Consider the following 18,821-nt stretch of genomic DNA (forward strand, 5'->3'; position numbering starts at 1 on the left):
ATCATCTCTGTTTTCAAATACCCATGCCTCATTAATATACTTTTAATAAACGTTTAAACATAAAAGCAGCATATGCTCAGTAGTTAATTATTTTTAAAGATTCAAGAAAAGAAGATGGTTACTCATAATTCCAGCATCCAGAGAGCTACCGCTTTGGTCCAGTGATCCTCAAACAGATGTGAGTCAGTATAACTCAAGGTAGTACATAGGTGGACAAGGGTGCATAGGTAGCCAGAGATCCTTGGGCTCTGATTCCAAAGACTCTAATTCAGTAGGTCTGGGGTGGAACCCAAGAATCTGCATTTTTAAAAAACCACCCCCAGGTGATTCTGAAGTATATGAGTGGTAGAACACATGAGGAGAAAAAGCTGTCTTTATTTATGCACTTTGAAAAATTGAGGTGTGTATAAATATTTTATATTTATGCATGCTTATAGATCTATGTATATTACACACATGCATATTTTTACATGTAGGTTGACCTCAACTGTTTTTCTCATTTAACATGAACATTTCCTCACAGTATTAACTGTTCTTTGAAAGCATGAATTTAATGATTTTATATTATTCCATTCTATAGAGGTAATATAATTTATCTGTTTGCCTACTTTTGGGGCATTGAGATTGTTTTCCATTATTATAAATAATACTATCATGAATATTCTTGGGCATAAATCTTTGTGTCTCTGAGTATTTCCTTAGGATTGATTTCTCTGAAGGTCAGAACATCTGACTTACTGTTTTGGACTCTGGGTAAGAATCTCCCACTTGTTTTCTAGCTCAAGCCGCAGCAGCATGGGAGAGGCCTGTTTCACTACTCCATTGACAGATGATATTGAATATCATCAATTAATGACTTTTCTAACACTTCTCTTCCAAGACATTTGTCTTATAAAGATTATTTTTGCCTTCTAGTGAAAATAACTTTATTATGTCTTTCAACCACCACATATAATTCAACTGTGATTTCCTTGAATATTCTTATGCCACCTTAAAATCTGACCGTTCTTTCTTAAAGGGGTAAAAATCCTTCCTGCTTCAAATATGTTCATGACATGTAACAGTGAAGGTAACTTTTGCTTCACAAAGATATAAATTTATGGTGAAATGTATTGATTCTGTCCTTACTGACCGATGGATTTTTTTAGGTACTGAATGAGTGAGTCAGTATTTTTTTTTTTTTTTTTTAATATGGGAAGAATAAAAAGGAAACGCTGGTGATGTTCACTGTTTGGCAGGATAAGAATAGAGTTTAAGGGGGGTGCGGTGGGACATGGGTAAGAGTGAGAAATTCTTTTCTTCCATAGTACGAAGTAAAAAATAAAGAGCGCTTTAACCATATTATGTTTTTTAAAAAGGGGCAGGTGGCAGTAAATACTGGGTGAGTAAGAGTGGAGGATTCATAGCGGCAGGTGCAAGGGACGTGGGGAGGGACAGGCAGAGGACTGTTTTCTATAAGCCTAAGAGCCCTAGTACTGTTTGGTATTTGGAACTACTTACGCGTGTATGCGTGTGTCATTTAGTTTAAAAATTACATTAAAACACATAAACATAGATAAGACCCTGCTCCCAAATAATTCTGTCAGTTGGTGTCTCCAGATGGGTGCTCCAGGCAGTTAACAGTTCCTTTCAAGACTTTTTAACATTCCGATCCATTCTGCATAGCACAGAGAGATTTTTTTCAAAATGCAGATCTGAGCCTAGCGCGCAGATTTTAACGTTCTTGCCTTGCCCTCCCCTCCAAGCTAATCTTGCTGCGCGGCGCCACTCGTTTGTGCAGCCCTGGCCACGTGGGCCTTTAGTCCTTTGTCAGAGGCTCGTGTTGGTGCACAGTCTTGGCAGGGACTGCTCGCTGGGCCTGGACCCTGCTCTGTCAGCCTGGAGCGCTCTTCCTCCTCTCCCCAAGTTAACCCTTGCTGGCCCTTCTGCTCCCAGCTCTGCAGTCACATGCTCCTGGAAGCCTTCCCAGACTTCCCCACTAGGGCGCGTGTGACTCTCGACAGTACCGGCACCCCACATCCCAGCTGCCTGTCACTTCAGATTTTCATTTTGTTCCTGTGAATATTCAGTTGATGTTTCTCTTTCCCACTAGCACTGTAAGCTTCACAAGAGCAGAACTGTGTCTGATTTTGTCACCCTTTGTGCCCTAGCGCCTAGCTCAGCCCCTGGAACAAATTAGGCATTCAATAAAGAATGGTGACTGGTTCAATTTTCCTTGCCATCCTGTTATTCTATAAGATGCAATACCTTGTTCTCCTAGGGATTTTTCCTGATTAATGTTAAAAACAAAAAAGCAAAAATCCCTACCCTTAATCTCTGAACTAAAAATAGGGAGGAAGAGAATAGTTGCCTATGACCTTAAAATGAGGCAAATCTTTTTTTCTTTTTTAACATCTTTATTGGAGTATAATTGCTTTACAATGGTGAGGCAAATCTTTGTAAATACTAATTCTAAAGCTTTAGCTTGGTGTCCTAAGATATGCAGACAGATAACCTAGACTCAGGGAAAGGGCTGGAAAAAGGAGTTTCTCTGCCTGAGAAAGTGGGATGTTGGCCTTCACTATGCATAGGAAACTCGGAACAAAGGTATAAAGAATGAGGGGAGAAGGCCAAGCCCCATGTGGGAGTCTGGAGCCCCATGCAGGGTAGGGAAACGGTGGAAGAACCTTAAGAACACAGAGGTCTGATGTTCAATTTTATCGTGGCTGCGTTGCTTGAAAGTAAGTCCCTCTATTTCCCGCAAACTTTCTTTGAAGTCTGCTGGACACATAGGATTTGGGGATCTCTCCTCAACACTTCACACCACCAAACTAGAACAAGTTCTGAATTCCATGACTGGGTTGACCTGGGTGGGAAAAGAACAGCAGGAGTGAAAGAATGAGACAATCCCAAACTAATACGGTTCAGAAGGAGCAGAGTCAGAGGTGACCACAAGAACCTAAGTCTCCCAGGAATTTTCAGAAGATTGTAAGGAGGGCACTGACCTTTACATAACCCATGGAATGGGGAGGTAATAGAGGGTTGAGCCAATTTCACATATATCTTAAAGGACAGGGTAACTCTAGCTGACACCTGGACACAGATACTTAGGTGCCCTCGACAGACATATTTTTAAGGATTAAAAAGCTATCACATCGAGGATAAGGAAGTTGAAGGGGGTGCCTAAGTTTATCCAAAGTAAAGAATATTTCTGCTCCTAAATAAAGCTAGCTGAGAAACACTGTTGCTCTGATGTCAGCATGCTAATCATACTCAGCAGACATAGCAGGTACAAAGATTAAATTCGCCCACAAAACAGTAAAAGGGGAAAGGCGAAGGATCAAGTTTCCCAGCTATATAAATCCCCCTGTAACTGCCAGAAACTATTCAGGCAGACTCAGGTAGAGCTAAGCAACACTGAGTTCAGTGTCACGAAATGTAACCAAGGCTATTTTGTCTAGGTTGTTCTCCTCGTTGTTGTGGCTTCCAGATCATAGGCTTGTCTGAATGACACCATATCTCCATCAAACATCCTGGACTGGAGTTGACCTTGTAGACATATCCATGTCTGGGGCATCTGGGGCAGCAATCCAAGTGTTGTTCCTAACTGGCTTACAAAGGGTCTTGCGTGGAACACATCTTCACACAGCTAGTAGCTACTGGACAGGGATCGATTTTCTCCCCCACACACCTACACTGAAAGGTAGTATCGCCTACCGCAAGTGGTCTTCAAACTAGGGTATCTGTACCCCTGGAGATATGCAAAAACTTTTCTAAGGGTATACAGGCATGTGTTCATATGAAACATTTCCTAAAAATCAATCTTTCTGAGGACTAGCGTAGGCAAAGTGTCTTATTGGTTCAATTGTACAATGCTCCAGGATACCAAAGAAGGGGATAATTGAATTATTGGTATTGGGGTGAAAACATGAATGACTGGGTAACAAATTCTTTTCAAGTTGGGTAGTTTCCAATGTGTTGCTTTGAATAAAACTGAAGGAGGATCTAACCAAGTTCAGATCAAGGAGTAGCTAATCTGTCCAATGATAGACTTTAATTGCTTTATTGAGATATAATTCACATACCATACAATTCAATGGGTTTTCATATATTCATGAGGTTGTGCAACTATCACCACTATCAATTTTAGAACCTTTCAATTATCCCCAAAAGAAACTCTCTACCCTTTGGTAGTCACTCTCACTTTCTTCCCAAACCCCATGGCCCTAAGCTACTTTCTACCACTAATCTACTTTTACCTACTAATCTACTTGCTGTCTCAATAGATTTGTCTATTCTGGACATTTCATACAAATTGAATCATATAATATGTGGTCCCTTGTGACTGGCTTTTTTCACTTAGCTTAATGTTCTCAAGATGTATCCATGTTGTAGCTTGTATCACTACTTCACCCTTTTTATGGCCAAATAATATTTTATTGTGTAGACATACCACATTCTATTTATCCATTCATCAGTTGACCCAATGATAGATTATTAAAAGTATTTTTTACAATATACTTATATCAGGAATGCAAAATGAGACATGGCTACAGATCTTTTAATAAGTTAAAAGAAGATGATATAAATAACTTTAATTTTAAAGTAAATTACTAAAACACCTTCCTTAAAAAACACAATTTGCTAGAACTGACACAAGAAAAATATAGGACTATTCACATTTTCTATTTATTAAGGAAACTGAATTTGTGACTAAACCCTTCTTATAAAAAAACAAAACTCCAGGCCCAGATGGTTTCGCTAGTGAATCATTCTAAACAATTAAGGAAGAAATATACCTTTCTTCCACAGACACCTGCAGGAAACAGAAAAAGAGGGAACATTTCCTAACTCATTTTCTAAGGTCAGCATAACCTTGATGGCAAAACTTAAGGGCATCAAAAGACACGAAAATTACAGGCTAATTTCTCTCACAAAAACTCTTAAGAAAATAATTAGCTAATTGAATCCAGTGACATGTAAAAAGAATAAGACATTTGACAAAGGGAGTTTATTTAAGAATGGCAGTTTTGTTTAACATTTGAAAATCAATATTATTCACCACATTAACAAAAACTACTGGGCATATACCCAGAGAAAGCCATAATTCAAAAAGACACATGCACCCCAATGTTCATTGCAGCACTATTTACAATAGCCAGAACGTGGAAGCAACCTAAATCCATCGACAGGAATGGATAAAGAAGATGTGGTGCATATATACAATGGACTATTACTCAGACATAAAAAGGAACGAAATTGGGTCATTTGTAGAGGTGTGGATGGACCTAGAGACTGTCATACAGAGTGAAGTAAGTCAGAAAGAGAAAAACAAATATCGTATATTAATGCATATATGTGGAATCTAGAAAAGTGGTACAGATGAACCTATTTGCAGGGCAGGAATAGAGACGCAGACGTAGAGAACGGACATGTGGACACGGGGGGTGGGGGGAAGGGGAGGTGGGACGAATTGGGAGATTAGGTTTGACATAAATACACTACCATGTGTAAAATAGATAGCTACTGGGAACCTGCTGTACAGCACAGGGAGCTCAGCTCAGTGGTCTTGGGTGACCCAGGTGGGTGGGATGGGGTAGGGGAGTGGGAGGTCCAAGAGGAAAGGGATATAGATATACATATGGCTGATTCACTTCATTGTACAGAGAAACTAACACAACATTGTAAAGCAACTATACCCCCAATTTTAAAAAATGGGGGAAAGTGGTAAAATAATCTACATAGGTACAAAATTTTCTTCAGTAAAATTTAATACTCATGTATAATAAGAACTCTTAGCATTATTAAGAACAGGAGGGAATGTCTTAATCTGATAAATATTATCTGCAAAAAATACAGTAAATATTACATACGTTTACTAAACGTATTTATTACTAATAAAATATTGAAAGCTTTTTCCACGGGACGAAAAACAGACTAGGAGGCTCACTTAATACCACCTCTATACAACATTGTTTTGAAGGTCTCACCCAATGTATTAGGGCAAGAAAAAGGAATGAAAGGTCTAACGATTGGGAAGGAAGAAATAAAACTCTCATTGTTAGCATATGATATGATTATGTACATAGGAACTCCAAAAGGATGAGCAGATAACTTGTTAGAATTAGCAAGTGAATTTGCAAGGTTGCTGGATACTCAGTCAGTATAAAGAAAATCAATTTTATTTCTATATTCCAACAATAAACAGATTGAAATTTCATTTAATGACGCCATTTACAGGAACATCAAAACCATCAAGAAGCTAGGAATAAATCTAATGAAAGGTATGTGAAACCCCTCCATTGAAAACTACAAAACATTGATATTTATTAAAGAAGACTCAAAAACTTAGAATGGTATACCATGTTAGTAAATTTGGAAGATTCAGTATTGGAAAGATGTCATTTATCCCTAAATTTATCTGTAGCAATCCCAATCAAAAGCTCTGCAGCATTTTATGTGGATATACATATGATAAAATTGATAAGCTATTTCTGAAGTTTATATGGACATGCAAAGGATCAAAAATAGCCAGGAAAGTCTTGAAAGAAGAAAAAAATTGGAAGACTTAACACTAGCAGATATTTTACTTAGTGTAAAATTGCAGTGATTAAGACAATGTGATATTATTTTAAGAAGGACAAATCAACCAGTGGAGTAGGATAATGTCCAGAAAAAAAACTCCTCTCATATATGGTCACTTTATTTATACAAATTTGGAATTCCTATGCAATGGGGAAAGGATTGCCTTCTCAATAAATGGAGGGTCAGTCAGATATCTATAATGAAAAATAGTTACCTTGATGCCTGCATTAAACGATGGTACACAAAAATCAGTTCCAAATGGCTTTTATGTAAATGTGAAGATAACATAGAATAGCTCCTTGACCTAGGAAAAGCAAAGATTTCTTGAAGAGAATACAACCACTAACAAATAAAGGAAAAGATTGTTAAATTGGATATTAAAATTAGGGACTTCTATTCACTAAAGATATTATCAAAAGAGTGAAAAGGCAAGCCACAGAGTTGTAGAACATATTTGATGATGCCTATAGCTGATAAAGGATTTGGATCTAGGATTTAATAGTAGTTATGTGTTGCTGCATAACAAATTACCCCAAAACATTGTTATTTATTATCTCACAGTTTGGTAGGTCAGGAATCAGTACAGTTTAGCAAGGTGCTTCTGATTCTAGATCTGTCATTAGGTTGTAGTCAAGCTGCCAGTTAGAGCTGTGGGTTCATCTAAAGACAACCGAGGGGGTCCACAGCTCCTATATAAGGAAGCTTATGTAGTTGTTGGCAGACCTTGGTCCCTTGCCTCATGGGCCTCTCCATGCGGCTGCCTCATAATGTGGCAACTGGTTTCCTACAGGGCAAGCAACCCAAGAGAAAGTGAGCACTCAAGACAGAAGCCACAGTCTTTTCACAACTTAACCTTGAAAGTGACATCCTATTACTTCTTCCATATTCTATTCATTAGAAGTAAATCAGTAAGTCCAGCTCACACTCAAGGGAAAGGCATTACACAAGGGCATAAATACCAGGAGGCAGGGGTCATTGTGGGGGACCATCTGAGAGGCTGCCTACCACAATAATACATTAAAAAAACTCTTAAAAATCTTGACTTAGACAGGGGTTATATGGGTATATTCCTGGTGTGAAAATAATCAAGCTATTCAGCTGTGATTTGGGCATTTTTCTGTACGTGGGTTATACATCAATGAAAAGTTGACTTAAGAACATTTTTGAGTTATATGTCAACTATATCCAATAAAGCTGGTAAAAAAAGAACATTTTTGATGAAAAATTCAGGCAGAATTCTAAAGATTCTTATCTTTTGGCTATTCAGTCAAGCACTGATCTTAGGTACTGGTTGTAAATGGATTTTGCAAATATAATTAAAGTCCCAAGTCAGTTGACTGCAAGATATGGAAATTATCTTAGTTGACCTGACCCAATCAGGGGTACTGTTTGAGAGCAGTACTGTTCTAGCCTGTTTCTCAGGCTAGAGGGAGAAGGATAAGTTAGAGAGGTTTGAAGCATAAGGATTTGACAGTTTATTGCAGGCTGCAGGGGGGCACATTCAAGGACCTGAGAGTGGCCTCTAGGAGCTGAGAGTGGTGCCCAGCCAACAGCCAGTGAGAAAACAGGACTTCAGTCCTACAGCTGCAAGGAGCTTAATTCTCCCAACAGCAAGAATGAAACATGCTTCCCCAGAGCCTCCAGATAAGAGCCCAGCCCCTGTTAACACCTTAATTTTGGGATTGTGAGACCCTAAGCAGAAAACTCAGTCAACAACTACAAACCCCCTCCCTCACAACGCACTTCTCATCTACAAAATTGTGAGATAATAAATATATGGTATTTTAAGCTGCTAATTTTGTTGGCATTTTGTTATGCAACAATAGAAAATGAATACAGTCACTATGTAATTTTCAAACACGGTTCTATTGAGATATAATTTACATACCTCACAATTTACTCATTTCAAGTGTACAATTCAATGACTTTCAGTATATTCACAGAGTTGTACAACCATCACCATCATTAATTTTAGAACATTTTCATCACCCAGAAAAGAAACCACTTACTCTCTAACTATCACCCCTCAGCTTCCCATCCCCCTAGCCCTAGGCAAGCACCAAATTTACTTTCTGTCTCTGTGGATTTGCTTATTCTGGACATTTCATATAAATGGAATCATACGTGATCTTCTGCGCCTGGTTTCTTTCACTTAGCATAATGTTTCAAGGTTCATCCAAGTTTATGTCCATGTATCGGAACTTCATTCCTTTTTATGGCTGAATAATAAATAGTCTGTTGTGTGGATATACCATATTTTGTTTAGCTATTCATCAGTTGATGGATCAGGCTTGACTCTTTTTTTCTGTAATTGTGGTTAAAAAAAACCACAAAGAACCCGCATAATATAAATTTACCCTAACAATTTTCAAGTGTATATTACAGTATTGTTAACTATATACACATTGTTGTACAATGGATCTCAAGTACTTTTTCATCTTGCATGACTGAAACTTTATACCCATTGAACAACAACCCCCTGCTTCCCCATCCCCCCAACCCCTGGCAATCACCAATCGCTATGTAATTTTTTGTACACAATTTGGACATGGTTCAAAAACTTGAGTAACATTATTATTACAAAGTTATTTTCATCCCCATTTACTGACTTATAAAACAAGATTCTCAGGGCTCACATCTATAAAAATGAAAACTAGAGATAGTATGGGTATTGAACCTGGTCATGCTTTAGTGTTAAGTAATATTTATCAATGGTCTTGGGCTGCACCGCACGGGCCTACAAAGCCTGTGCTTGCCCAGCTTCAAGACCGAAGAAAGAGCCCGGAGTCAGCAACAGAGACATCAATGGTTTAATGGATGGTGGAGCTTACACGTCTGAAGCAAGGTCCTGGAGCGACACCCCATCGTGTGTGGCGGCCCGCAGGCAGGACATGGTGGCAATCTTCGCCTCTGGCGGAAGGGGAGATTACCAGTTATAGGGGAATTAATGTCAGGTGGACTCATTAGTTACCAGGGAAACCAGTAGAGGGGCACGCCCCTCACTGCCCCTTTGATAAGAACAATCACCAGCTGGGGCCTGGGCCAAATACATAGGAAGGTCAGTCACGTGCGTAGGGTTTCGGTAAAGCAGGCACTGATCTAGCAGGGGATGTACAACAGCCATCTTAAGTGGCCTGACCATAAAAATGGACGCAGAACTGATTGTAAAAAAAGAAAAAAAAAAAAAAGACTCATTGATCTCACTTAAGAAATGTATTTCCGGGGCTTCCCTGGTGGCGCAGTGGTTAGGAATCCGCCTGCCAATGCAGGGGACACGGTTTCGAGCCCTGGTTCAGGAAGATCCCACATGCTGCAGAGCAGCTAGGACCGTGCGCCACAACTACTGAGCCTGCGTTCTAGAGCTTGTGCACCTAGAGCCGGTGCTCCAAGACGAGAGAGGCCACCTTAATGAGAGACCCGCACACTTCAATGAAGAGTAGCCCCCGCTCATCGCAACTAAAAAGAAAGCCCACGCACAGCAACCAAGACCCAACGCAGCCAAAAATAAATTTAAAAAAAAAGAAATGTATTTCCAATAAAATTTAACTTTTCATATTAGTAACTTGTAATTAGGTTATTTTGATCAATTATAACTACTTATAATTTTAATGATAAGTCAATCCATAAGAAATTTTTTGGTCACAAGAAATATAAAAAAAATTGTTTTCAATATATTCAGATTTTTGTTACAGAAAAATATGATAGAATGATCAATAAAAGTATGCAAAAAAGCATAAGAATACTATTAATAAAGGTAAGTAGAATGGAAAACAAGCAAAAGGAGAACAGGAATGATGAAATATTTTACCGGGAGGACCACTGGTGTAGTAGATGGGAGCACAGACTCTGAAGTATAACTGCACTGTGGTCTTGAATAAATTATTTCATCTCTCTTTTGCCTTAGTTTCTTCATCTGTGAATCTGGAATGGTAATAGGATTGCCATGAATAAACTGTTATGAAGATTAAATGATTTAACATAGATAAACAATTAAAACCAAAAGTACTATATACAACTTAGACATTATCATTGTCAAACCTCAAATTTGAGCCCGGGGTGTTCCCTCATCATTCACTTCACCTTTAACTCCCATGGAGTTTGGAAACTGCCCTCAGAGTACTCTACCAGCCCAGAGGGTGGGTAGGGAGTACCTACAACCCCCCAGTTTAGGAAGGGTGGGGCCAGGACACATTGCTTTGAATCTGTTTAGGCAACTAGCCACATGTGCTACTGAACATCTGAAATGTGACTAGTCCAAACCAAGATGTACTATAAGTGGAAAATATTCCCTGGATTTCAGACAATATGAGAAAAAGAATATAAAATATTTCAATCTTTTTTTACATTGATTATGTGTTGAAATGATATTTTGGACATATTAGGTTAAATAAAATGTATTATTAAAATTAATTTCACCTGTCACTTGACTTTTTTAATGTGCCTACTAAACAATTTTAAATGACATATGTGGTTCTCCTTGTATTTCAACTGGACAGTTCTTCTTTACACAGTCCGCCTCAAGGTCAGCAGTCAGAGTGACCCTTTAGAAAGATAATTAAGGTCATGTCACTACTCTGCTCAAAATTCCCCAATAACATTGCATCTCACTCAAGAGTAAAGGTCAAAATCCCAACCAAGTTCTACCAGGTCCTAAGTGATCAGCCCTATCCACTGCCACCTCCAATCTCCCTGGTCTAGGGTGGGACCCAGATTTTGCCAAACCTGAGGCTTACACCATAGGTGAATAGGAGGGAAAGGAAAGAGGGACATGGGTCCTTGCTAAGGAAAAGAATGCAAACTACAAACATAAAATTAGGTACAGAACTGATGTTAATTTAGAATTAGAAAATAAATCTCAACAATTTAATTCAGATCCCTTTTATTCTGATATCTCTTTAGGCAATTTATCAGACGTGCTTACACAGAAATTCTTCCAGATTGCAGCCTGGCTCCACCACCCCATCTAGAACTCTCCACAACTCCCAAAATTCCCCTCAGGAAGAGAGGTCCAGGCAAGTGTCATTGGCTTCGTGGTAAATCTCACTCTGCTCCAATCTCATCTCCTATCATCCTCCACTCTTTCTGTCACCTCGCTGTTCCTCACACCAAGCGTGTGCCCACCTTAGGGCTTTTCTACTTACTGTTTCCTGAGCTTGAAACATTCCATCCCCAGCTACATTCAGAGCTCACCCTCTCATTCCCTTCAGGTCTCTGCTCAAATGTCATTTCATCAGAGCAGCCTGACCTAGATAGACACTCAAAAAAATCTGTTGAATGAATGAATGTATATAAACTGAATGACAGGGAGGCCCTATCATTTTTCAATATGAAATCATTTCTTCAAGGAAATAATTCACTCTGCACCCCCAGCCCATATCCTCATAGTAAATATGAAGTGAAGTCATAGGACATTCTGTTCCTTTCTATCTGTGTCTTTCTAGAAGAGCAGTTTAGCATGGTGGCTAAGAGTGCGATGTTTGAAATCCTAGCTCTGTCAGTAGCATGTGACCTTGGGCAAAGTCACTTAGTTTCTATGAGATTCAGTGTCTTCCTCTGTAAACTGGATAATATAACAGTATCTATCTCACAGGGGTGTTGGGAGGATTAAATGGGTTAATATGAATAAAACACTACGAATAGTGCCTGGCATATAGTAAGTTCTCAAAAAATGTTGGTAAACAATAGCATATGTAAATTATATAGACTATAAACTCCTCAAAAGCAGGAGCCCTGCATTCTTTGTAGCTCAGCTGACATGTAGAGCCCACTTAAGATTTTTCTACTGGTTTGGCTCAGCGGTATTAATTTATTAGCAGATGCAGGCATTGTCTTGCTCGCTGGTTTCTCCATCTGCTCTAAATTTAGTACTAAATAAAGACAGTTGTCGGGTGGAGGAGATTTTAGAGAGCTCTGGTCCAAATCCACTGGGCTTTTGTTTTGTTCAAAAGCTGTAATCTAGACAGAATTTAGAAATATCTGCTGAAGACTGTTTTTAGGCATGTGTTGCAGAAATTTGTAGCATCTGTTTACATTGTTATGTGTATCCATACTTTGAATCTTCAACCATTTGCATATGGTAATATTCTGATATTCCAAATTTGATGTTACTCTTTGTATGAGCCCACATAATTCCTAACTCATTATAATGTATGGATATTAAATAAATTGATTTATGAGAAGCAATCCACTTTTTCAATCTTAGAAATAGTCACAATTCTACAATCCCAGGTTTAAATAAAAATGTCTAGGAGTAGGGTTCCATTATTAAACTTTACATTTGTTTTAGTACATAATAATACCTTATGTCTGTATACCTTGTTTAATGTTTACAATCACTCAGTGAGGTAGGCAGGTAGGGGAGTATCATGAATCTCATTTTACAGATGAAGAAATTAGAACCAAGAGGTGTTAACTGACTTGCCTAAGTTTACTAAGTGGTAATAAATGGCAGAGCCAAGACTAAACTCAGTTTTCTGACTATTAGCCAGTGTCCTTTTCCACTCTCTGGGCAGAGGGAAAAGTTAGGAATTCTTCCACCAAGTTTTACAGCCAGACTGTACGAAGGACCTGACAGTACTTGCCAACGGTGGTCTGTGTGTAAAGCCTCCTTTGGTCAGTCCCAGTTTGTAATGCTATAGGCCCATCCCCTTGGCAATGAGGATTTATACCAGGAAAATGTTGCAGATAACCGTGTTTAACTGCACCTGCTAGAACTGAGAAACTTTGGAATTGAAAGATCAAAAACAATCATTGAAGAAATAACTTGAATAATGGTGGGGAATCTTCCAGTCAAGTACTCAATCTCTTTGCTCCTCACTTCAAGCTAAAGATGCCTATGAAACCCCACATAATGTGGCAGCAGAAGATATTTTTGTAGACAGAACTTTGAACAAAAGCGATCATAGTTTTGAAGAGTCTGTTTCCACTGGAAGAGAGCCACCACCCCAGAATTTCTTGTCACTAAATAGTTAGGAGGGAGCAGGATCTGAAGTAGAAAGAGAAGTAGCCTGAACATATAGCTGATGGGCACGGACTCTACTTGGTTTATGATGTAAAGGAGTTAGCGTGAGTGGCAGAGACAGAATGACTAAAATCTCCATGCAATTAGCATATATATTCTGATCAGATGAGTGTAAACTGGCATAGACAAGTATGAAACATTTGATGTTGGACATAGAAATGGGTGAAGGGAAAGCCAGACAATGTAAGGGATCTATTCCACATAACACCCCAGTATGATAGTTAGGAGCCTTTATATTTCAAAGGACTGAATACCCATTCAATGAGCTTGAACAATAACAGAATTTATCGATTTCTTGTAAGTCCAAAGAACAGGGATGGTACCAGCATCAGATGCAACTGGATCCAGAGCTCAGAGGAATCAGGGTTTTCCCTCTCTCTCCTTCTAACTTTTAACTCTGCTCTCCTCTGTTTGTTATCCCCTTTCCTACTGCAGATGGGCTTCCTCCGTGTAGTCAGAGACGGTTGCCAGCAATGGCAGTCCAATGATCCATCCTAGCATAGCAATCCCAGTACAAAGAAAAAGCATGGCTTCCATGTATAAATTCACAGAGAAGGATTGTGATTGGCCAATGTGAGCCATATGTCCACCCGTGGACCAGTCTCAAGCACTCAAGTGAGTTCCAGGATTCATCAATACTTGGTCACGTCTCCACACGCGAATCAAAGCAGATGGGGTCTGTTACCAGAAAATTGGTGATGAGGAATTTGGCTGGGCTATCACAATCCACTATAGTAGTAGTTCCAAAATTTGCCTGAAGGTAAAAATCACCTGGACCTTTGTTAGAAAACAGATTCCTGGGTTCCCCACTCAGACCAATGGAATCAGAATTTACAGGGGAGAAGAATGGTAATTTGTACGTTTAACAAATAACCCAGGTGTATTAGTTTACTACTGATGCTGTAACTAATTACCAAAATCCTTAGTGACTTAAAACAACATAAATTTATTATCTTATAGCTCTGGAGATGAGAAGTCCAGAATCAGTTTCAATGGACGAATGTCAGAAGGTGGAAAGGACTGGTTTCTTCGGTAGACTCTGAGGGGAAAAATTAATTTCTTGCCTTTTTCAGCTCCTAGTGGCTTTCTAAAAACAAGGCTTTTTTTTTTTTTTTTTTCCTTTTTATCTTTGGCTGCGTTGGGTCTTTGTTGCTGCACGTGGGCTTTCTCTAGCTGCGGTGAGCGGGGGCTACTCTTAGTTGCAGTGCGCAGGCTTCTCATTGTGGTGGCTTCTCTTGTTGCGGAGCATGGGCTCTAGGCGCGCGGACTTCAGTAGTTGTGGCATGTGGGCTCAGTAGTTGTGGCTCACGGGCTCTAGAGCGCAGGCTCAGTAGTTGTGGTACACAGGCTTAATTACTCTGCGGCATGTGGGATCTTCCCAGACCAGGGATCAAACCTGTGTGCCCTGCATTGGCAGGCAGATTCTTAACTACTGCGCCACCAGGGAAGTCCCTCCTAGTGGCTTTCTAGTGGTGTTCCTTGCCTTGTGGCTCCATTTTCCATCTTCAAAGTGCACCACTTCAACTTCTGCTTGCAACATCACATTGCTTTTCCTTTGACTCCAAATCCTCCTGTGTCTCTTTAGTCAGGACCATTATGATTACATGAGGCCCACCCAGATAACCCAGGATAATCTCTCCACCTCAATATCCTTAATTTAATCGCATCTGAAAAGTCCCTTTTGCCATATAAGGTAATATTCATAGGTTCCAGAGATTAGGACATGGACACAGTTGGGCCATCATTCAGCCTATTGCACCAGGTAATTCTTATTATCAGGTAAGGCTGAGAAACACCACAAGGAAGGGTTAGTTAACATAAGAACTGCAACATAAATATTCCAAACTATAAATACTGTAGAAGAATAATTAATTATTTAACTGTATATAATATATAGATGCCCAAATTGGGTGTCCCAACCACCATGTTTTGGCATGTATCAATAATTCATGACATTTTATTGTTGCATAGTAGGTCACTGAATGAATTTACCACAATCTGTTTGTATATTCACCTGTGGATGGACATTTGGGTTATTTTCAGTTTTTGGCTATTTTGAATAAAGATGCTATGAACATTTGTGTACAAGTCTTTGTGAAGACATATATTTTCAACTTGGGGCAGGGGGATAAACATCTAAGAGTGGAATTTCTGGGTCATATGGTAAATGTACATTTAATTTTTTAAGATACTGCCAAACTGCTTTCCAAAGTGACTGTCCCATTTTACACACCTACCAGCATTCCAGGTGCTCCACATCCTTGTTAGCTCTTGGCATGGCAAATCATTTTAATTTTATCTATCTTAGTAGGCATAAAGAGGTGTCTCATTGTGGTTTCAATTTGCATTTCACTGATGACTATTACTATTGAGCCTCTTTTCAATAGTATATTTTTGCCATTTGTATATTTTCTTTTGGCATTTTGTTTTCTTTGTCATATTTCTCTCTCATCACTCTCTCCTGATTTTTTTTTTTTTAAGATCCTACTAATGCAAATGCCCTCGAAGTAGCAGTGGTGGCTTCATCCGTGGTGGTTTCTGCTAAGTGAGGCCTTGGAAGGAAGTGATGATGGTAGATGAGATTGAGGAGGTGGGGTCTGGTGTGTTTAATGCTGAGGGCAGAGTGGGGAGGAGCAGTGAGAGGTTACAGATCAGGAAAAGCTAGGACAAGAGCAGCTGTAGTTTGGCTAGAAATGAAAGCCTTCCCCATCACCTTAGGGCTTTCCTCCCTCACTTGTTCCTGTCGAAGTTTTATTATTTGCAACCAAAAGAGTAGTAACTACTATAACCTAACAGGTCACTGTGCTCCCTAGCCATCTGATCCAATATAAATCCTGACAATCCTCAGTAGTAGCTATGAGACTTCTTTGGATTTTTATCTTCTGAGCCTCTGTTTCCTTATCTATAAAAAAAAGAGTCAATGGCCATCATCAAAAAGTCTACAAATAATAAATGCTGGAGAAGGTGTGGAGAAAAGGGAACCTTCCTACACTGTTGGTGGGAATGTAGATTGGTGCAGCCACTGTGGAGAACAGTACGAAGGTTCCTTAAAAAACTAAAAATAGAACTACCATGTGATCCTGCAATCCCACTCCTGGGCATATATCCGGAAAACAAGAAAGCTCTAATTCGAAAAGATACATGCACCCCAATGTTCATAGAGGCACTATTTACAAGAGCCAACCTAAGTGTCCATTGACAGATGAATGGATAAAGAAGATGTGGTATATATATACAGTGGAATATTACTAAGCCATAGAAAATAATGAAATAATGCCATTTGCAGCAACACAAATGGACCTAGAGATGATCATACTAAGTGAAGTCAGACAGAGAAAGACAAATATTATATGATATCACTTATATGTGGAATATAAAAATTAGTACAAATGAACATATTTATAAAACAGAAACAGACTCACAGACATAGAAAACAAACTGATGGTTACCAAAGGGGAAGGGGCAGGGATAAATTGGGAGTATGGGATTGACAGATGCACACTACCATATATAAAATAGATAAACAACAGTGATTTACTGTATAGCACAGGAACCTATATTCAGTACCTTGTAATAAACTATAATGGAAAAGAATATAGATATATACATACATAAGCATAACCGAATCACTTTGCTGTACACCTGCAACTAACAAAATATTGTAAATCAACTGTATTTCAATTAAAAAAAATTTTTTTTTAATTTAATAAATTAACTTAAAATGTTAATGGCACCTTCCTCACAGAATTATTGAATAGCTGACATGAGATCACACATGCAAAAATGCTTAGCAAATTTTTAAGTGCCCAAAGGGTGTAAAGTGTTGTTGCTCCTATGATTGTTAACCAGGAAGTGACTGACAAGTGCTGGCAATCAGTCATCTTGTGAAAGGGTATTCCCTTTCTAGATCCCTTTTGCCAACTTCATTCCGTACATCCAGGTGAAAAAGTCTGAGAGCCACTTGGAAATAAGAGTTTGCCAAAAAGGGATGGGGCAAGAGAACTAATCTTTGATTCTTGAATGTAGCTCATTTGATTCTCACAACAACCTTAAGTTTCTTTTGAGGATAAGCTCAGGAGTGGAACTGCTGGGGTTTAGGGCTACCCAGCCTTATCCTCACGCAGTAATGCCCAGGGCTCTCCTGAATGACCACGCCAGGAGCAGTCACTTACACTCCCATCGGGAGTACCTTAAGCGTCCTGTTGCCCTACCCACTGCCAGCAGTTAATGGCATCTGATTTTCTTTTCTCCAATCTGAGAGGTGTAAAATGGTATTTAGTTTTGATTTACATTTCACTGATTACTAATGAGGTTAAACATCTCTTCGTAGACTTATTAGTCATTCAGGTTTCTCCTTCTGTGAATTGCCTCTTCGTATCCTATGCTCATTTAGTTTTCTGTCAGATTCCCTGTCTTTTCCTTAAAGCTATCTTAAAGGAGTTTTTTTGTATATCATAAATATTTATTTTGTGTTGATTTTGAATATTACAAATAACTTTTCCCAATTGACCACTTGTCTGTTAGTTCCATTTATGATGGCCTCCATAGGACAGAAATATTTAATTTTGATTTCATCAAATCTATGGATTTTTTTTCCCCTTAAAATTTGTGCATTTGGCCTCTTTTTTAAATTTATGTTGTTTATTTATTTTTGGCTGTGTTGGGTCTTCATTACTGTGCGTGTACTGTGCCCCGGCTCGCCGCAACTACTCTTTCGTTGTGGTGCACAGGCTTCTCATTGCAGTAATTTGTGATGTCATTGAGAACTGAGATTTTGACATGGCAGAAAGGAGACATACATGTAAGATGGATGAGGTTACACCGTTCTGAACTTGAATTGAAAGTATGTGGGGCTTCCCCGGTGGCACAGTGGTTAAGAATCCGCCTGCCAATGCAGGGGACACAGGTTGAAGCCCTGGTCTGGGAAGATCCCACATGCCGCGGAGCAACTAAGCCTGTGTGCCACAACTACTGAGCCTGCGCTCTAGAGCCCGTGAGCCACAACTACTGAGCCCCCGTGCCACGACTACTGAAGCCCACTCGCCTAGAGTCCGTGCTCCGCAACAAGAGAAGCCACCGCAATGAGAAGCCGACGCACCACAACGAAGACCCAATGCAGCCAAAAATAAATAAATAAAATAAATAAATTTATTTAAAATATATATATATTTTTTAATCTTCACTTTTAAAAAACAAACTATTTGATCTATCAGTTTCTAAGGTAATACACACAGTC

General features: G+C 39.1%; 1 protein-coding gene across 1 annotated transcript in view; it reads right to left on the minus strand.

Moving 5' to 3' along the window:
* Positions 1–6,590: 6,590 nt before the first annotated feature.
* The window catches only part of LOC137776215 (serine/arginine repetitive matrix protein 3-like), a 35,045-nt gene continuing 22,814 nt past the window's right edge, over positions 6,591–18,821 (minus strand). Inside the window, exons 4-6 of the mRNA XM_068562456.1 lie at positions 10,373–10,485; positions 9,396–9,474; positions 6,591–6,868 (exon numbers count right to left, since the gene is read on the minus strand). Of these exons, the coding sequence (XP_068418557.1) occupies positions 6,813–6,868; positions 9,396–9,474; positions 10,373–10,485 (248 nt within the window). The 3' untranslated portion in view covers positions 6,591–6,812. The remainder of the gene's footprint in view (positions 6,869–9,395; positions 9,475–10,372; positions 10,486–18,821) is intronic.

This window comes from Eschrichtius robustus, chromosome 14 (genome assembly GCF_028021215.1).
Source record: "Eschrichtius robustus isolate mEscRob2 chromosome 14, mEscRob2.pri, whole genome shotgun sequence".
Classification (NCBI taxonomy): domain Eukaryota; kingdom Metazoa; phylum Chordata; class Mammalia; order Artiodactyla; family Eschrichtiidae; genus Eschrichtius; species Eschrichtius robustus.